This window comes from Acromyrmex echinatior, chromosome 4, assembly GCF_024713525.1.
Source record: "Acromyrmex echinatior isolate Ae372 chromosome 4, ASM2471352v2, whole genome shotgun sequence".
Taxonomy (NCBI): domain Eukaryota; kingdom Metazoa; phylum Arthropoda; class Insecta; order Hymenoptera; family Formicidae; genus Acromyrmex; species Acromyrmex echinatior.
In genome coordinates, this window is record NC_141855.1 from 12,945,442 (window position 1) to 12,967,985 (window position 22,544).

At 37.3% G+C, this 22,544-nt stretch overlaps 1 protein-coding gene across 5 annotated transcripts in view; it reads left to right on the forward strand.

Moving 5' to 3' along the window:
- The window catches only part of LOC105146456 (Protein tyrosine phosphatase 99A), a 343,436-nt gene that overhangs the window by 242,504 nt on the left and 78,388 nt on the right, over window positions 1-22,544 (forward strand). For all 5 annotated transcript variants that reach the window (XM_011056736.2, XM_011056737.2, XM_011056735.2 and 2 more), the window contains one exon: window positions 14,674-14,797. In XM_011056736.2, the coding sequence (XP_011055038.1) occupies window positions 14,674-14,797 (124 nt within the window). The remainder of the gene's footprint in view (window positions 1-14,673; window positions 14,798-22,544) is intronic.

Below are 22,544 nucleotides of genomic sequence, written 5' to 3' on the forward strand. Positions count from 1 at the left end.
TATGACATTTCAAGTGATTAAAAGGAAAAGTATTTAAACATCATCTACTGAACAAACTTATAATTCACCCAATATATTTTTCGCATTTTTCCTGATCACTGATATTGATTACAAAAAAAAGGTATTAAGAATGCAAAAATTTTCAATCCTTGCGCGAAAATAAATTGCTGGATGATAAACGTTGCGAATGCTAAATTACGCAGTTGTAAAAGCACGAAATGTCGCGTAATATAGCTCACGTTAAATTCTCTTCGCTCGGCCGCACGCCGTTTCGCGCTGGAATGTATTATATTGAATAATTTAATAAATCGTTGTAATTTAAAACGCGAAAGCGACAGTGCGGCGCACTTTTATTTTATTCCCGTATACCAGTCGGAATACGATCGCGTACATATAGGCGCGTATCGTGAAAAAATAATGATCGAAGCGAACATCGAATATTTTACATCGCGATCGCATCGATGCGCAGCGGCAACTTGTTAATCGGGAACTCCATCAAAATCGCCGTCGACAGCTATCACGCTGCCGCCAGATTGATAATTTTACGTGTCGTTAGCTCGATTCGTACGGTCCTGTCAACGATAGTCTCCAAAAGCCGGCTGAAAGCTCGAATTACTTTCGAGACGCGGTTCGAAACATCCGAGAACTTATAATTGAAATTTTCAGAAATCTGCACTTGATGAATTAAGGAAAATATGGATGATGAAATATGTTCCCGCAGCTTCTCGTTTCTTGATCGAGAAGCCACTCGTGTGTTCCAAATAATTCTTTGGCAGACTCTACGGTGCACCGCGGCGAAAAATTGTAACAGTATGTTATCGCGAGATTGTACGCCAAGATTTTTGTTACGTACATTTCCTCTTGTGCAAAAAAAAAAAAACGCGCGATGCGCGGAATTGCATTACAGCGCGGAAACGCGGCGCAAAGTTTTGCAAGAACTCAAGATTTCAAGAAGCCCTCGCGAAGATACGCCTTATAACCGCATTTTCTGTGAAACTATCAGGACACGCACTTCACCTAGATACTCTCTTTTCGTATAAACGTTGAATATATTTAAGTTCTAAGCAATTTCTGTGGTGACAATTAAATTTCACTCTAGGCGATCTATATTCATATCTAATTCATGTCGAGATTTACGTAGATTGACGTCCTATTTATATAATTTTATTATTCATCAACAAAAATAGCCGTCCATTAGCATTTCTCATTTTCCACGCGCGGTATCTAACACATGAAAGTAATAAAAAAAAAATACCGTTGCTATGCTTAAATTAACAACAGATTATAATAAAAGATAAAAGAGGAAAGTACTGAATAATAATCAAAATATAGCATGGGAGGTGAATTTTCCCGTGGCAGATCAACATAACAAATCGCTGCCTATAACGTCGTCCGTTTCCCCGTGAGAGAGAGAGGAAGATTGCACTCGAGATTTTTAGTATAATTAACGCGAGCGCAATAAAAGAAATGTCGCAAATGAATCTTGTTACTTGCCACGGAAGTATGGCGAATTCCATATAAATCTGCTGCCTCGGGATAAAAAGTAATAAACGTAGGGTCTGACGTCCGTAGCAGTCGCGTTATAATTGAATTAAATGGTCATACTTTTAGCAGTTTTACCGAAGGGGCGGACGGGATTCTTGGCTTTTATATTCGTCCCGAGTAAAACTTAAAATATTAACTCGAAAATGTAAAATACGACGTCTCGATTTACATACGCGTGTTAATCCCGCCGAGATGGGCGTCATAGAATTAACGTCACGGCTGCCTCGCATCGCATCGGCGCTGTCGCACCGAACTGAGATTGAATAATTCCCTGCGAGAATCAGTCAAGCGAATTACCGGGTTCTTGCGACGCAAACTTACGAATTTTGCATATACGCGTATTATCTCGAATACGTAGAGGAAGCCCGGGCAAAATGGACGCCCCGGGTAAAGCGAACACCGTTTATTTTCGCTTATTTAGGCTACGAGTCTCTAGCAGTTGAAGAAATGATCGACCACCAAAGCTATGAAAATACGAAAACGACATATGATTTCGTTCGTTTGTGTTTAATAGAGACGTATAGAAAAGTGAGTGTTTTCTGGTGATTTTTTTCTTAGGTACGTAGCTTAATTATTATCTGTAATTGTTTCTTAACCAGTGTAAATGAATTTTTATTGAGATTCTGTGTCTTTAAACGTGTATTCGAGGTTATTAAATTTTTCACTTGGTGTTTCAACTTATTCTAATTTTTCCAAATTCGCGCCAGATAGGTCTTTTGAGCAAAGCAGGTGAGGGCAAAGCGGATGATCCAATCTCTTTACTTGGTATATTATTATAATGAAAATACTGAGAATACGGAGGGATAAACCTTTCGAGTGTACGAAAGGTATGTGTTTGTTTACATCTCATTGTTGTTTATTTTTTGCCACAATGCAGTATGATAATTTGTTTATGACTGATCCAGGTCATTGCACTAAATGGACTCATGAAGGTTGCACTACACATAGAGGATTTGATAACTACTTTTATGATGATTGCAAAGACTGATTCTAATTTTTTAAATTTCATTTGCATTGTTCGACTGATCCATTCGCTTTGCCTAGAAGGATCGGATGGTTCCTCTTTTTTTATGTTTTAACTAAAACGACATATTAATGTTCAAGTTTTTAAATTTCTTTCTATTTTATTTTAAAGTTAAGTTTTTTAAGAGATTTATGAGAATAAAAATCATTTCTGATCTCAATTTTAATTGTGTCATTTTTTTCTTCTCAACTTTAACACGTCCGAGCTTCCTCTATCTTTTATATATATAGTCGAGAAGAACCTAATTATAAATCTCTCCTTGCGACCACTTCTGTTGGCCAATTGTCAAATAAATTTAAAAACATTAATATTATAATTTGTTTAATAAAAAATTCATTTACGCGAAAAAAATCGTGTCTGTGTGCATGTGTGTGATAAATTGTCATCATATTTGGTCTCGGAAGTTTAAAAACCACACTATTTTATATTCCTCAAAATTTAAAAAACAAACAACTTTAAATCGACGCTCTCTTTCTTATGAGATCTAACTCCGCAAAATTCTTTGAGGAAATAATAGATGTCTTCGACAGTACCACGTGATTTTTGGAAAATTTTAAAAGTTGAAATCAGATATACAGGTTAGTATTCATGGTCAATCCTTATATTTAAGATCGTTTTCTAAATCTAAATAATTTTTTTTCTTGAATAGTTCCAGGTAAAAATTTCTTTACTAGTAAATATTAACTAAATGTAAATATATATTATTATAGAATGTAATATATTATTTGTTAGTAAATATTTACTTACAGTAAAGAAATGTTTACTTAAAACTATTCAAGAAAAAAATTACTCAGATTTAGAAAATTATTTTTCTAAGTGTAAGGTGTCTTAAGATGTCATGAATTAATCGGAGGGCTGTTATTTAGACATAAAACGGATATATTATAATATTATATTCGTTTTTATCAAATACAAATTCTATTATTTTGCCAAATTTCTTCATTTTATCTTCGTTGCCAGACGTAAACTTCCAAAAAGTAAGCAAGAAACAGATCATTTCGCCCAACATTTATCTTTCTGCTTGAAGCCGCCTTACTTAGAACATCCGAGGCGCAAGTAAAATATTTGCGCAAAGTATACGCCTGCGTTTTCTTTCCTCCTTCTTTTTGTTCTCCGCCCGAGCCCATGGTGCCGCTGATATCGTTGTTTCCCATCTTGGTCGCCACCCCGCAAGGCCCGTTAAACCGGTTAACATATATTTTTGCGAGGGATTACAAATCCTCCCGGTAATTCTGTCTAAACTATTTGCGGAGGGAATGTCCCGTCGTCGTCGCAAACACGCGCAAACAAACGCGACTCTGATCCTTGCTCTTTCGGCAACAGATGTATTAGCCGAGAAGGCAGAAAGGAAATCTGCCATCGATCCGTCCTTCGCAAAAGTCCGATTTTCCGCCGAGTATTATCTCCGTCAAGATAAATTGACTGAAAGGAAATTGATGAGAATCAAGATAATGCGTTACTCACTTTGACGGAAATTCCGAAGACGAGAGCGAACGAGACGAGAACGTATCCAAGCGAAATTTACACGAGCGAAAATCGAGAATATCTTGCAGATAGACAGCGAAAGAGGAAAGCCTCATGGAAGGGAATGAAACATCCTCTTCGATCGTCCCTTAATGCCGTGTTTTATATTCGATTAATTCCGTCCGGTTTCACGCGGGAGCGGTCGGCAAAAGCAGCGGCGGTAGCCAGTCACGGGGGTGGTTTCCTGCCTGTCTTGGCGGAATTTCAAATTCATCGTGTGTCGAGTTAGAATTCTGCCGATCCACGGACGAGACTTCTACGCGTCGTGATCGTCGTTCCACTGTATGACCGGAGGAAACTTTGGTGAAAATAAGGATCGGAGCGTAAGTCGAATGTGGGAGAGTAATAGAAGCGTAAACGGAGTTCCCAGAAGGTGAAAATTGAGACAATGAAACATAAAAGAAGGGTAAACGCCTCTTTCATTGTCTCAATTTTTGTCTCTTAGAAGCTATGTTTACGCTTGTCATTCTCCCCTTACATTCTATTTATGCTCCGATTTTTATTTTTGTCAGGAAAGCTCGTCTCTTTTTAGGTCTGATTCCACCAATGTAAGATTAACTTTAATCTCGGTTTACCTTATTGTTTATTTTTTTTATTTTTTAAATTGTTTTATTTTAGAATTAGGGAAAGATAAAAAATAAATTGAACAAAATTAAAGTTAATTTTATATTGATGAAACCGAGTCTTACTGTTTCTATAGAAGAAAGTCTGACCACTAAACACTAAATTTTAATAAATATTTCTTTGAATAGTTCGAAATAAATATTTACTAAATGCAAATATATATTTTTTAATACAAAAGCCATTAAGGGGATGCTAGAATGACGACCGAACTTAATCGAGATCAAGTACAGACTTTTTTAAATTCCAAATTCGATAATAGTGACGTCTTTTATTCATTTCTTACATTTATTATAACCTTGTGTCTCACTCAAACGCATTCATCTATCTTTATCTAACATATTGCAATGCCATCTCTTGCAAAATCGAATATCTACTGCTAGATACAATTATTGCTTTGTTTACCATTCCGAGTCTTCGCTCAGCATTCGTATACATACAATATATATGTCATTTATAGATCGATAAATCTTTCTTTTAAAGCTCTTAATCTTAGTTTCATAAACTCAGTATTGTTTGTGCACGTAATGCGCTTAGTGCGCTTAGTGCTGTTGTTGGGTCCATACGAGTTATAAAACTTTTGTATTAAAGAAATATCTACCGTCAGAGAAGTGACAACTTTACGAATTGAAAAAATGTAAATTTTTAATTTTTTTTTTCGATTTTAGTACAAAGTCCACTATAACACCATCAAATTTTTCGTCTACTTTAATCCTATGAAAGGATTTTTTATTTCGTCCAGTAAATTCGAAGATTTATATCGATCTGCAATATTCCCACACAATCACTCCAGCATCCCATTAATTTAATTTAACTATTATTTTTTTAATAAATATATTTATATTTACTCTAAGTAAATATTTACTTAGTATATACTGTTCAAAAGAATATGTAATAAGATTTAGTAAATTTTTTCAGTGTATAAATGTAAAATATACAATATGTGCATGTTGAAATGTGTGTGTGTGTGTGTGTGTGTATTTGCGTTTCCGCTAGACTTGATTGTACTGCCATTGTATGGGTATGCCAATCAAAAGGGATCTAAGCGAAAGCCAGACTCCAGGTCTGTTTGCGTTGTCTGAAATCTCCCAAAATTTTTGTATTTAAAATGAAGTAAATATATTTAAGTATTAAATCAAGAGAAAGCGAAAATCCTGAGTGCAAAAATGCAAGCAACACGAACAGATCTTTTATCTTCTTGATTATTCAAAGTCCATTCTTATTTTAAGACCATCTTAAGTAATGTCATAAGTAATGCTAATATAGTCCTCTGATTAACTTATGACATCTTAAGAGTGTTTCAAATATAAGACTCGATTAATGAATACCGGACTCTGATTTAGTGTTGCCAAGTTAGTACAATTTTTACTAGAAGGTTTTTTGAAGGTTTTTTTTTCTTTTTACCGGAAGATTTTTTGGTACAAAAAGGAGAATTTCCGGAGGTGGAGAGGAAAGTGCAAAAAAAAAAGCTCAAATTACAGCTAAATTATTGAGAAAATCGCAATATAAGATAATTTTCGAGAAGACTTGGCAACAGTGCCAATGAGAGTTTCATTAGTTCATGACATCTTAAAACTGTACTTAAGACAGTTTTAAATATGAGAATCGACTATGAATATCACTAGGGAACCTAGTCGTCCTGTTCGCCGTGCGGAGATACGAGAAAGGAGGACGCGGCGTTTCGCCGAAATGTTTTCTCGACTTGACGATGCGGGCGGCTTGTCGTTTCGAGTACACAGTTGTACCACTCGCGCATATTCGGTTCTCCAAGTAGACAGGCGGCTACTGTACGGGTTAATTTCCCGACGCTGTTTTTGATGGGGGATATTTACCGCGAGACTCTCGGCATGGCCACTGCACCGACGGTCCACAACTGCCCTTTCCGTTTTACTCTTCACTCTCTTTCTTCTCTCTCTCCCCCCCCCCCTCTTTCTCTTTTTCTCCGTCTCTTTCTGCCTCTCTATTTCCGTGACAGAGGCACGTTTTCATCCGGTTAGTAAAAGCAACGACTCGCTGTTTCCACGTCAAAAACCGCAACCAAAATTTGAAATAAATAACGCGCCGGCGTGTCCGAATCGAATTGAATCTAAATCGCAATCGCGTTATATACGCGGCTGCAGGCGATCGTCCTGCAATAGTGATAAACCATATATAGATTAGTGAGAAGCAGACTCTCTGTAATAACCAATAATTGAAAATAAAGAGAGGATCAATATCAAGATTGCAAGATTCGGTTCAGATCGATCGTAATAGATATAGATACAAAGCGCGGACAACGAATGAGTTACCTTGTAATTCAAATGGGCAGTCGTTTTTTGGATATCCGGCGTGTTTAACAACGAGGTCGTATAGATATGATTTGATTAAAACGTTACATTACGTTAGTATCGCGTTATTCGTTGCAAATAATTCGAGGCGTGATTAACACAAACGACGTTGCGTGCTCACTCATTTCGCCCATGGGAAATATCAAGTTGCCGATGTAGCTCTACTCCGGGGCCTATTTATCGATAAACATCATACACAACCTATGGACATTGCTTCCGCATTTTGAGCGCGACCGCCGCTGCCGCCGCCGCCGCCACGGTAAGCGCGATCATGAAATTCCAACAGTGCGATCATGATGAAGTTATTCAGATAATTCGAAGCACGAAGCGCGGGATGCGAGGTGCCGTCTTGGGTCAAATACGACATTTTATATAGTGAGAGATCTTACTGTAATTTTTCATTCCCCGTACATACAATTTCGAGGAGAAAAAAAGCGTCCTGAATAAAACGCGACAATGACAATCGTGCAAAGAATTTGTTGCTTTACATGACTTACGATTGGCAAATGGGAAAAATTACATCGTCGTGTAAGGGCGGAAAATAAGCGGAAGCGGGAATTGGACGTTTCACTTAAAATGCCGTAATGTAGCCGCGCGTATGGAAATTTTCGCGGAGGGCAAATTCACGCGACAAGGACTCACAGCAGCGTATATATAGATATGTGTGTATGTGTGCCGTACGACCCTTTAAACTGCAACTTTCATACGAAATATTCCTTTTTTTTCCCCCTTTTTTTTATTTCTACTATTGCATTACGAATTATTTCGCTGGATATAACGCGGAGAAGACGTATATACGTACTGACGGTACATATATATATATATATATATATATATATATATATAATACACACACACACACACACACACATATATATATACTAAATGTACAGAGAAGGCCTGACGGCCGTACATATCTACGACAGATATGTAGCTAAAACGCGAATGTCCTCTCTCACATATAGGCTCTCTCATATGTATACTTATATGTATGTAAAGAAAAGCTGACAGCCGGAAGCGGAGAGGTAAAAATGAATAACAACGAAAGAGGACGAAGAGAAATCCTTTCACCTTCGAGGGGGAAGAGCGGAAGGAAGGGAGAGTTCTACTGTTTCCAAACGCACTCCTTGGAAACTGCCTTCTATTAGGATTCATTCTTTCTATTACGATTTCCAGTCCAGGCACCTGGGTTCGTCCTCTCGCACAAAGGACCACGCAAATCCACCGTGAATCGAATCGATATCTCCAACGACGAACGAAGGACGGGGAATGGACCACGGACCAATTTCGTCCGAGACATCTCGTGATTTTTCACTTTGCGCACGCCTTCGTACCCTGTAATCCCATTCTTGAACTAACGACGGCGACATGTCGGCCGCGCAGGGAAAATATCGACGATTTTCGCGACGCGAGAGCATGATCGAGCATACATATTCCACGCCACCGAATCTCGAGAAAAGCATTGCAATCGTACTGACTTCTTCGCGTACACAATTATTATTATTAAATAAATCTATAAATGTTCACATGAATAATATATATTTTTTTCCGTTTTTATTAAAGTTAAAATGAAGCGAGATCCTAAATCTCATTTTAATTTAACGTTAAAAATAGATAGCGTTGAAAAATTTATCAATGTTCTTTAAATAAATTGATTAGTTTCTTCCGCTTTAAATAAAAGATATCTTACTTTAGCAGAATATAAACTTATATTTACACGCTATTTTAGAGCCATCTTACAATTATTTTCTGAAGAATAAATAGAAAAGAAATAAAGTATGCATTAACTCCCTTTATTCGCGGCATATAAGCTTTCTTACTAAATAAAACTTTTTAATTTTTCTGTGTCTATATTGGTAAAAGTAATATTTTACTTCTAAGAAGAGAACACTTTTTCCTCGCTCTTGTAAAACGCTGAACGACTTTGAATACTCCCCAAGTAAACAGTAATTTTTGAAGTTTTCATCGCAATCCTAATACTACTGGAATTGCTAACAAAGTTAACTATTAGTATCATCAACTGTATATACAAATTATCATGACACTAATTCCTTCAAACAGAAAAAAAGGAAATATTAGGCAAAGTCGCGTTAATCTTGTCACAATTAACTAAAGTGTTAATTATGTCAATGACATCGGCGAAAAGGAGAAACTTACGCATTACAAGTAGGCAGAATGAGAGTACGGTTAATGGTTGAATACTGAGTTTTAACGGTGAAACGGGGTGAGAGATATTTACGTGGGAGCCATATGGTTGAGCAAGGCAAAACAGTTCTTAAAATGACGCTCGTAAATTCCGCTAAACGCGCTCGTAGAAATTTATATTCTACCCACCGTAAGAGAGGGACGACATGGCGTCCTTCGGTGCATACGCGTGGTTATCCTGGTATGCACCAACTAATACACGCGCACCAGGGTACCTTCCGTATCGGTCATCCCGTTCTCCGTAACGGGAAATACTTTTAACAATTAATTTTATTGTAGGTACCGCCTAGTTTTTAACTTAGAAAAACTGTCGCGTAAATTCACCGAAGTTTTAACTCGTTACGTTCAGATTTAATTAGTCACCTCACGTATCTGTTTTGCATATTTCAGTTGACATTCAAGTAAAGATTTAACGTAAAAAAATATCACCTAGAAGATACACGCTTACAAGTCGGGAGATTATTTAAATTATACAGTTCCAATCGCGTTGCAATTGTCGTCAATTATTCGCGAGACGCTTCGACATAAAACGACGTCATTATTTCATCGTGTAATTAGCGGTAAATAATCCGTATAATAATAAAATTTTCACTTAGCGGAAAGTTCAAGCAAGGTAGCCACTCTGCGTGAAGCAACTGACCCGAGGATCTATAAACATTCTACGGAATTTATAAACGTTTCACTCCCCCGGGGAGCGAGTCGTTTGAATATTGCAAAACGTTAAGTGTAGGAATCTGTATAACGAGACTCGCACGCGTCCAACCTGCTCGATTTTACTTTGCCGCACGTCCGTCGCTTTGTGCAATGCAACGCGCTCGACTTGCGGCTCGGATAAAGAAACGTCCACTGTTGACCTCGTAAAGCAGAAAGCATGAATTATTAATGAAAGGCCACAACGCACGGCGGGTGGTAGAGCGATGCAGCGGTGCATACCCTGTTTAAATGGTATAGAATTAATGGGTAATCGAGAGAGAGAGAGAGAGAGAGATGTGTGTGTGTTTCCCATAGCCCCTGCTCTGGAGAAAATTAACGTAAAGACTTGTAATTGATTTTAATTTCCTTTCATTGAATATGAGTACTTCTTTGCTAGAATAGAAAATAGAAATTGACGAGGCAATCACCGTAACGCAAAAACGGGAAAAACGAAAGAAAGGCAGGAAAAAAAGTATAAAATTTCATCTCATGATATAATTAATCTCTTGTCTAAAATCATAAAGCTTATAAGCTAAATCATGATGAAAGGCAGATATTCGGCTATTTATATCGATTTTTGCGTGTACGGAAGGCAAAGTTTAAATATGATATAAACGTTTCCTGCTATAAAATAGATTAATAAGTGTTATAATATTGAGAAAAATACTCGAGAGAGGAAACGAAGATGTGTTGGTCGATTACATAACAAAAAAAAAAAGCTAAAACTTAAGGGAAATATTTTTCCCGTGGCACAAGAGAGAGTTGATTCGTTCCGGATCTTGTTTGTTTCACGTACTCTTCCGCTTAAGCAAAGAAAATCCTGATAGCCACTCAAGACGCGCGTAATGTGCTCCCTCTCCCTTCCATTCACTTTTTCGTTTACCAACCGGAAACGCTACCTTGTGAAATTAATAATTCGCGAACGACGGCTTCATAGTAAATCTCATTTATTCCGTTTCCACGCCTTTGAATTTTCTTCCGTTATATCATCGTGCGGAAATGCAAGCAGGTACGCGAAAGGCGCGCGGATTGCAAACGAGATAACATTAAAAAATCTAGTTTATTCAAGAGTCTAATATAAGGAGTTTTTTATTAATTATAAAACTGGCCGTAGCTTTTCATAAAGTAAAACAATAAGCATGAGTAATGTCTATAACGCTGGTCACGAGTAGATTTTACGCGATTCATTCATGTTTATTACATCTTATCCTTTTCCTAAATAGTTACTTTTTACATATTTACAAGGTATCTTGTATCATATTAAAAAAATACCATCCATTATAAATTCGTATAGAATTGTCTCTGTGTGATAGAATCAATTTAATATTACTGACAAGTTTATCATCGAATGATATATGATAAGCATAAATGATATAGGTAAATGTACGTCTGTTCATTGATATTTATTATTATACTTTGTTCTTAAATACGTGTTTACAAGGCTTGTATTTCATTACTGTAAAAATAATATCTACGATAAATTTTCACATACGAGTGTTTCTCTGTGATAAAATTAATTTAATATTATTGAGATTATCATCGAATAATAATATATAGGACAGACATAAATTGCATAGACAAGTGCACGTTCAATCACGTAAAAGTCATGCCAGTTAATACAATGAAAATAAATTGGGCAGGTATTAATTGTGCAGAGACAAGTGCGCATTTAATCACATAAAAAATCACATATCTACAGGCTAATACGGCGAAATAAACGGTGAATTAAAATGTTATATAACTTTTCTGTCAGATCGACCATCATATCGAGCCATATCGAGCAAATACAAATTGCGCGGACAAGCGCGCATTTAATTACGTTAAAATCACGTAAATTAACGCGACTGATACGTAAATTAGCGATACTAAATATACAACCTTTCATAGCTCTGCTCCGGTTGGCACGTATTCAATACTTAATATCGAGCCGGGCATTGTATGGTAGTCGTGTAATTCATGTAAATCGAGTACCGGGGAGAAGTTCTTCTCAGCGTTCGAAATTTTTCTCAGCGTCGGTGTCACGGCGTGTGGTAACGGCCGACATAAACAGCGGGAGCGCAGCCGCGCGACGGCAGAGAAGCCGCGCAGAGCGAGGTCAGAAAAGGATGACGACTCCATCCTGAGAGGTTGGAGGTCCCTGCTCTCATTTATGATCTTATGCAACGTGCGCGCAATGTTATATTTCGCCGCGCCGCACGCTGGTGCATATTAAACGCCCGAGCCTTATCCGATGCGGCCGTCGCGGCGCCGCCGCGCCGCCGCGGCGCCGAGAGCGTGATCGGTGTTTCCTCCTCCTTCGCGCAAATAACTTCGGCGAGAAGAGTCTCGCGAAGGTTGTATTCAACCGGGTACGTCACGTTTACGACACGAGTGCCTGCAGGATATACGTTAATATTTAACAAGCAAAATTGTAAATGAACTTCAAGAACTTGCAAACTGAATAATGATTTTTATTTTTAACTTTGGTTTACGCGCGTGAATTTAGTTCTCGAATTCGCTGTCTTCGTAATGCATATTGCGACTCATTGTCTGTTCTCCTTTTTCGCTCGCATCAACAATGATCTTGAGCCTTTATTCTTAAAAAAATATTGCATATTGGAATTTGGGAAAATTTGTAATATATTATACATACCGTGTGCTAATACAATATTTTTGTATAATTTGTATGCGATATCTTTTAGGAACGACTCTTGCAGTCGTTTTTTCTCGTGATAAATAAACGTGGCTCGCACAAAACTATTTCATGATCGATTTTTCCGTAATGAAAATTGAATCCTTAATTATCAAACCATCAAAGCGGATGAAGACCTATCAAGTGAGGCACCTTCGTAATTACGTGCATCTTGCACATCATATAAAAAAAATAATATTTGTTATACGCCGCATTGTGCTGGTTTATAATCATATAAATTAAATCCACTATTAGTTTATTCAAAGAACGCTGTAATAATCTACATCAGATATCTTAATAATTTAAATTTTAATAAAATTTTCACTGGTTTGTTATAAAGATCCACGATAAAACCGAAAATTTTCTCACATTCATAGCTCCTTTCGGAAAGCAATAACAAACCACCGAGTAGTATAGGTATTCTTGCCCAGGAAACCTCTCTATCAAAAATTGCCGTTCTGAATCCGGTATTTAAACTGTAGTTCTTCGTATACCTTGTGTACGATCAATGTGCGTGCACAGATACATGATAGAATCCTTAGAAATAAGAGTCTGGACAATATTGATTTGAAGCAAAAATAGCGACGATACTTACCTACTATATTGCAAGTTACTTATAAATATCGAGTGATTGTGAATTAGGTAAAAATTGATTTGATTTTTTTTGTAACATCCATAGTATACAATAACAAATCATTTCTGCAAAATGATAAATTTTCAACTATTAACGAATCAAACTATTAAAGAAAGATTAGAACGTCATTTTTTTATTTTATAGTGTCCACATTTGCCTTCTTCTTAATTTCTTTTATATCTCAATTAAATAAAATTATATATGACTCTTTATATGAATTAAATCAGTTTTCCAGCACATTAACATCTTTCTAAATGTAATGCCTGATTGAGCATCAAATTACTGAAAATTGCTTGTCAATTTAATTTAATTCATAATATATTACAATAGTTTAATTGCGTTTATAAGTCCGGAAAACCAATTCGGTTGCACAATTCGAATGATTACAAATATGATATATATGCATGTACATATACAGTGTATACACACACACACACACACACATATATATATATATATATAAAATTCACATTGAATTATTTAAACATTAAAGATCCAACTTCGTTGTGGGCATTTAATTTCTAGTATTGATCTGTTCTCACATATACGGTCTAAAATAAGATTTCTTATTATTTATATGTGAGTTAACCTTAAAATCAATTTACTTAATTTACAATCTCTCGTTACTTATACACAGCTTACAATAGTAAGTATCGTTGCCATTTTGCTTTAGCCATTTGCTCAACATTATCCAGACTCTTACTTCTTGCAACTGTAGAAACTCTAGTATATGAAAGGCACCTACGCGCTGGTGATAGCACTTGAAGAAGAAATAATTTCACATTATTAGTTTGAATCAATTAGATCGTATATACATTCAGAAAAATTATAATTTGTTTTATGTGCTAAACCGATTTAATCATAAATTAAATTATATTAAAAATTGTTTATACAATATTTTATTTATAATTACAACAAATTTATTCCTATACGCAACAACTTGATATGTTTAAGATATATTTGAGAGAAAAAATCTAACACGACTATAAAACTGTCGACACAATCGACGGAACATTGCAAGCGTTTCTATTTCGTGACAAGATTGTTTCGGAAATATGTATATCATAAGTATTCGTGTAAAGCTTGTGATACGTGTTTGCATTACATGTCGATACCGATACAAACGTTTGTAAGAAATATCAACTACGTGACTTCAACTTTCGAGAAAATAAATTTCAGCTTAAGGAACTGGAGCGAGTTAGCGTTATACTGTAAACGTGTCGTGGCCGTATATATAGCTACTGTAACTATTTTAAGGTAATGCTTTTCCTAAGTAGTTGGCACATCATGTGCATAGTTATATTTGTTTGGTTAATAATCGCGAAAATTTATCTAGTAATAATCCGCGGCGAAATTTTCGACAGTTCGACAATTTCCACAGCCACGAGTTGCACAACAGCGTTACGAATGATAAAATTTCTGCTTTCAGACGTGCCTGATCCACCGGAGCGACCACTTGTCATAAGTTACACGTCCAAAGCCGTGAATATATCGTGGGCACCTGGTGTTAATTCCCACAACACTCCAATTTCGCAGTACGTCATCTACACCCGGTAAGTCCGTTAAATATTGACTCACGAAAAAAGCTCCCTTGCTCAAGCCAACTCGCCGATCTGGCGCTCTGAATTTACTCAGATAACTCGGAAATTGCAAATATTATATTAAAAGCGTAATTTAAAAAAAAAATAATAAGATGGAAATCGATGTGATAAATTGACGTAGAGATGTTGTCGTCGTCACGTCACGAGCTTGTACACATAGAAAGATGCAAAGATTAAAGTTAAAAAATTAATTCTATCGATTTAACTAGCGAGTCCTCTTTCCCTGTAATATCATTTAGGAGTTACGTCGTGACGTCAGTCACTAAACTTTACTGTTGATTTCCACGACATGCCACTGTCGCTTTCTCACGGAAGTTGAGCAAATTGCTACGCCGGAGTGAATTAATGTCGCTTTTTCCCGAGGAAAACATTTTTTAATAGGAAAAAATCTGCGGCATCCACGGGATACGCCCGGAAATAGCTCGGTTTACGCTCAAGTAGATTTCAGCCTGATTATCTTATGTGTACGACTAGTGGCCTGGCTTTCGTGGTCCTCACTTGCGTTGAGGGGGAGGGTAGAAGAAGAAACGGATAAAATAAAAGGAATTACCGAGGATAAGAACCGCGGTGTCGATAAGCACCCTTTGTTCTCCTCTGCGTCTCTCGGTTCCGTTATCTCTCCCTCTTTTGCCCCTCCCCTCTTCCACCCAACCCGTTCCGCTGGGTCTCTTGACCCCGCGACCGACTTCCACGTTTCCCATCGCTACGACATCACCTTTTCGTTTACCCACGAATTTTCCCTTCGATGCCGCCGGTAAAGCCAAAATACCGGCGTTGCAATATATACGTATTAGAAAAAAAAAAGGTAAAAACGCCGGAATAACGCATAAAACTGGAAAAATATTTTCGTACCATTGTGTGGTATATAAACAATATAATATATACAACGAAAACTATATATATACACGAATATAGGTACTCACGGCGGTACGTTCTGCAAAACTGCCGCGAATATGGAAATCGCAAATACGAAAGAGGAATATATAGAAAGATTAAGGTTGAATAAAAAAAAAAATGTAAAACACCGAAATAAAGAGCACAATTTTTTGATTTTTCATTTAATCTCATCTTAAATAGAAAATTCATGCATAATTTTTAAGACTATGCGTTTGTGAATGGCGAATATTCCTGCCTAGGAAAATGCGTGACTTTGTTAAACGAAAAATAAAAAGATAAAAAGTTATTTCCCTTTTTATTCGTTATTATATTTATTAATTCCTCTGAGAGTAATTTTTTCAAATCTAAAAAGAGATTACAAATATCGAATGTATAGGAATACATGAATAAAAAGTCGTAAATCAGGAGATTCTGTTTTAACGTCTACACAAATTGAAGATATTAAATGCTTAAATCTAATTTTAATAAATCTGCTCTCTTTATTTACGGTCATTTATAGAAATTTTGTACATTATAATTACTCTTTTTTGTATAGAAAAGACATTTAAAGACGCTTGTATCTCTTATTTTAGAATATTTTCATTTAAAAAAATGTATTTCTGCTCTTCATGGAGTTTGGCAAATTTTCAGCGATTTAAAAAATTCAGTCGATGACATACTCTTTATATAATAACGTAAAGCCTAGCAAAATTGCTTTCTATCGACCGTTAGCGATGTATTTGTGAACTTGTACCTCGGCCAACTACGAGCACTCCGCGTTTCGATCTGGTCAACCCCGAAAGGGTTAATTTGCACCGATACCATGCACCGTGGTTGTCATCGAGCTCACATTTCGATTTCGATGTAGCGATGAGTTAATTCGATCGATGCATTGTACCGCCCGAACCTTCTCTATCTTTGAAAGGAAAAAAGAAATGAAAGAGAGGGAAAAAGAAATAAAAATGTCGGTACAGTTTTATTATTAAATCCCCACATTGCCGGACGTTCATTTCGCTACGCAACGCGGAACATCGCGGTTCTCTCGTTCCCTGGAAGGCGAACGCTCGCGCGAGACTACGAGCGGATGGAATTCTTAATCAAGTTTCCATTTTCTTTCTTTTTTTCCGCCCCTATGTCTCGACCGCTCTTGGCTGCCGCCACCCCGCGCGCGCCTTTCTTCCCTTTCTTCCGGTCGCGAAGCAGACAAAACCCCGAGAGTAGAAGTTGTAGGAAATAATATATCAGTCGGTGTCGTTATGGTCGCCGAATATTGAAGTTTCGCCCCGCGAACCATTTCGCCTTGCCGCTCGGGCTGGCAGGCCCTTTCAGAAAACTATCGTAATACCTCATAGAACTTGGAAAATATTAGTTTTATAATAAAGTTCCGTCGAACTTCGTTCAGCCGCGAAAGGAGCAAGTGAGAGCAAGAACAAGAGCGAACACGAGAGAAAGAAAGAGAGAAAGAAGGGGAGGGGAGAGAGAGAGAGAACGCTCTCGCGGACAGGCTGCACAATCGTTCCGTTCGAAGATTATTAATCTTCGCGGAAATCAACCGCCGTTTTGACGAGGTTCTCCTTGCAATGGCATCTCACCGATCCTCCAGCTGGAAATGACGTCGACACGCCAACACCTTCCGACGATCGTATATAATCACGCCGGCATCACAAATCCTCCAATGCGAACAATATAGTACTCGTAAAAAAATGTGAATTACACTGTTAAATTCATAATGTCAAATTACATTCAATTTAAATTATTTTTAATTATTTCTATATATGTCCTAGTCAATATGTCGTTAATTTAATTAAAAATGGAGTTAAACAATTTAACATATACACACACACACACACACACAGACACACACTCATGAAAATATAATTAAATTCGACTCAAATTTAGTTTATTATTTATTGAATGCATACATTAATTTGGATGTTTACTTTGAAATTGACCACAAAAATGGTTTGATTTGATGAATGGTTTTGACACGAAAATTAAAAATAATAAAATGTTAATTCAAGGAATTGAGTTGCCATTGCTCCTTCGATATTTAAGTTTATTATTAGTAAGAATCGCGAGCAACATGAATAATATACGTCTTCTGTTCTTATACGCGACACACGAAAAACATTTAAAAAACACCTAAAACACCAGTAACTTTACGGAAATACACGATATCCCACTTTTGGTATGTACCGGCCTCTCTTGCAATTTAGTAACCATTTGCCACATATGTTCGGATTAAAAAACATTTGTGAAACTTAAATGTATACACGTTATACACGGCCAAACACGTTTTCAATTTGCCACTGCAACGTGCATTCCGTGCAAACGGCGGGGTATTCGGACAACATCCGGGTAGCAGCGCACCACCTCTCCACTTTTCTCCTCTTCCCTCTCCCCCACGAGCCCCACGTCGCCGATCATTTATCTCCGTAATATCAGAAAAGTGGCGAGGAATAAATGCCGCGACCGCGTTTATTAGACGGGATGGACTATCGATCTTAGGTATGTTAGGTGTCCCCCGTGGGCGGCCGATCAATTTCCCGGGATTCCTCCGCTTAATCTTCCCGCGTTTTGTTAAACGTATTAAAATGGAATTCCAATTTCGCGCAAACCCACCGACACCGAGAGAGCCTGCGCTCTCGTTTACAGCTCGACGATCGTGCACGATCTGCGAGTTTTAATTACTTTTGTCTCGCGCGTACTCATGTGCTGTTAGAGCTCGTTTCTCGTGGCTCAGTTTCCGGTTAGGATCGACTTTCAGTCTTGTAACGGAATAAATCGGGGAAGGTCTTTTCGACTTTTCACTGTAGGAAGCCTACGCTGCAGGCACTCAGCAAGTGCATTTAACGAGCGTTAAATGAGTATTTCATTGTACGTCGCGCGAATAATAAAGTTCAGGGAAACGCTTCAGTTTTTGTCGGACACTTTCATTAAATTCGACGATTAAATTCGACGTAGTAAAAAGAGTACCATTTCGCGACATCGCAAATGACATCGCGTGAATGTTGTTTTGCTTATAAAAGGCCAGATTTCCCAATAGGAAAAGCTGGAAGGCTATGTTTACAGGGAAAATGACGTTTACTTCCGTGGCTCTTCAAAAGATTCTTGCCAGGCTTATTTCCAATTTCATAAGCTGCAACTATCTTACAAGAAATTTTTCAGAGGTAGGAAACAGATGTGTAATATATATACGCTCTCGCGGAAATATTGCGTTACTGATGGTAGCTTTATACGCCCAACGTCGAGAGATAGATACCCGTCGAAAAATCCCGCTTTTGAATTAATAGTAGCTAAAATCCGGTAGGAAAAGAACGGTTTTGCTGAAGTAACTAAAAATTTAACTAGGTACAGATCTAAAAATAATTTTGTTGGATCACCAAAATAATTACGTGAGAAATCTCAAGCATAATGAGCTATGCTGCAAAAAGTTTTAAAATTCTAATAACAAGTTTGAACATCCTACATAATTATTTTGATCCAAATAAAATTATTTTCAATTCTGTATCTACAGAACTCACTGAGAAACAAAAATTGTTCATTAATTTAATTAATTTAGTCAAATGAACAATTTTTTTTTCTCACTGTAGTTAAATTTTTAGAACTTCTGCAAAATTATTTTTTTCGTGCAACTTTCATGAATACATTAATGTGTACAATAAATATCGCCGATACTTATTAAGAAACTTACATCTTTCTTCTTTTTTTTTTTCATTTCTTCTCCGATATTGGAGAAAAGCTAATGGCGTAACGTTATCTCTTTCCGCCAAAGACCGCGGATTAAATGTAGCGTATCAGCTCGAGTCGGCCGTGAAAGTCTGGAATAAGTGAGCAGGATTAATTAAGACTAGCGCACAAACGCGACCCAACATAATCGGCTGACGTTAACTCCGTGCCTTAATTCCGGGGCCGTAAACTGTTCTTCGCAGCGTCGTGAAAGGTAATGCGAGATACGTGACGTCGTTGATCACGCGTCGAAACACTATAGATCTCGTCTCCCTCTCTCTCTTTCTTTCTCTATCCAATCCTGCGTCCTCTCTCGCCATTACGAGGCGAATTTTGCAGCTGACGCTGGATTAAGAACTCGAACGTATGAAAAACTCCTTGCACTTACCGAATATATAATTTCAACGTTGACCCAGGCGCATTTACGAGATCACGTATATATGTTTGGATAACGGATGCTGGGATTAATTCATAACCCGTACTTCCATCCTGCTACTTGATTAGTTTTCCGATAAACGATTAATCCCGTAGCGAGTGATATATGTATCACGATTACCGACATCCGAAACCGACATCCGTGCTCCTAATAAAATCTCCTTTCATAAAAATACTCGTACGCGATGACATGCAATAATTGGTCCTTCTTGGACCTATCGTATGCGATGACATGCAATAATTCTTTCTTAGAATAGCTGACACTAATCTTAGAACGTGCTATTATAAATAACTTTGTTTCTACGTATGATCGATATTTTGTACAGTTTAAATTTAAATTCGATTTCACAGAGTGAATATAATACGATATTGACGAATATAATCTTAAGTATTTTGGAGAGAAATTAACTCTTGTCTCATTTTAACAGTGTCGAGTTAGGATAATCGATATTTGTTCTAGTTTCGAAAAATAAAACATGCAACGTTGCGTATGAAATTAAAAATATGTATAAACGCACAGGACACAAAACTTTCAAATTACGTTACAATTTAATGTAATGTCCAGGTCGAAATATAAAATGTTAAAATGCAATATATATAATTTAAATATTTCACAGGTCATATGTCATACATTTTACTGGCGATGCTTTTTTGTGCATGATAACTTGGTTTGCCAGAAATGTTTTGATTTAGTTTTTCGCAGCAATCAAAAATTGCGGAAAATTCTGAAATGTTTGGCATAGAAACGAAACAGAAATTGTTGCCGATACTGCCACATGGGAGAATAGCGCTATATTCTCTCCCACGTTGCACCAATTACGTCATCGTCGGAAGATCATCAGCTTTCGTTAAAAGCCGTTCTGTTATTAAAATCCATGGATGCAACGGGCTTTTCGAGAGTAAGATTGATGCGGCAGGAGTGAAACGAGATTAAAGAGAAAACGTTCTGATCCTTGTCGAAAATCTCACGGGGATCCTTCCGCCTTCGCCACGAATCTTTTATCTTCTATGAGGGCATCTCGCCCAGTCGGAGGTGTAATTTCTGAAATTGTGTGCGATTGTTGCTATGTTTATGTGCACGAACCTGCATTCCAACGCCCGCCTGGTTAATCGGCCATTGTGAAAATTAGACAGAAAACTTAATTATAAGATTCCTGATTGGTTGGATCCTCTGGAGGCTCACTTCGCAGAAAAGACTGGGATATCTCAGTCGGATTCTCAGCGCGATAACAACATTTAGAATTACACGCAATGCCGTTCTCTTCTCGCGATACCGTTTGTGTTTCTAAATAAATGTATCATCCTTGAAGTGAATAATTGTTATAGTTTATCACTTTTATGATATAAAAACCGAACATAACGTAAATATCCGATTTACTTTTGGTTTTTAATCCTTTGCAATTTGGATCTTTTTTGGCACAAACTTTATTTTTACTTCAAAAATTTCATTTTAGCTCAAATTCTAATTTTTATTAAATAAAGGTTTTGATATTTAAAAATTAAAAAACTGGTGATATAACAGAGCTTTTGAAAAGTAACTCTGAATTCTTTTTAAAGTCTACACTGAGAAAAATTACTAGTTGAAAATGAACAAACTAGAAAACTGATTATATCAGCCAGAATTCTGTTTCAATTAGAATTATAATAGATTCAACCATAGAAAATTCTGTCCATTTTCAACCAGGATTCCGATTAATGCAATCAGACTCTTTTTCTAGGAATAGTAAAAAAAAAACTTGGACTGAAAAAAAAGAATCCATATTGGATAAAAATAACTGCAGACAGAGCTGACAGAGGGTTAAAATTAAGATTGTACTGATATATCTTTTACGTTTTAAATAGCCAACAAGTTAATCAAACATTTATTAAACTCCTGGATTCCTGGAGCAATTAGTGAATATTTCTGCAAAGTATAACTAAGGCCAAATTTTTCTCCCCCAGTGCTTTAACCCGTGGTATAGAGATACATGAATTATACGACGGACCATATCGCTTCCCTGTTTGCACATGTAGTGTCAACCTTCTGAATAAACAAGACCTTTTAATTAAGCGCGCTTGTGAGAACCGCACCCTCGTTGCGGATCCTCAAAGACGTTGCCGTAGACGCGACTATGCGCTGTTATCCTGTAGAATGATTTAAAACCAAAGTACGGAGAATAGCACGGATGGCGCGTTGAGTGGAACATGACGCGGAGCTGGCCAATTTCACAGCTGCCAAAAAAGACCAAGTCAAAAATTACGCGCGGGAAACTCCGGGACGCAAAGCTAGGGAAAACTCGCTCGTGTGGCAAAGGCTAACGGCGCTCTTAACGTCGTAACGAACAGCCATAAAGGGATACGAAGGGCCGTTGGTACCGAAACGCGAGGCGATCGGCCGGACCGAGAATGTGGCCGAGATTTATTGGCCACGGCACGATTTATTTGACGCGTTTAAATGCCTACTTTATCGTGCTGGCCGATGGGACGCATATATACCTACACAAGCACGTATACAGCATTTCCAGCTTCGTTCGGTCCCATCCTCGTTTCTACTCCTTTTTCCATCCTCGACGATTTGGCGCGTCCATCGGCCGAGATTTTCAAAGTGTTTTCGCACGAACGACGCCGCGCCGTTCACGCGATGTGGTGGCGTAACCGTGTAAAATTCACCGAGGCGTTA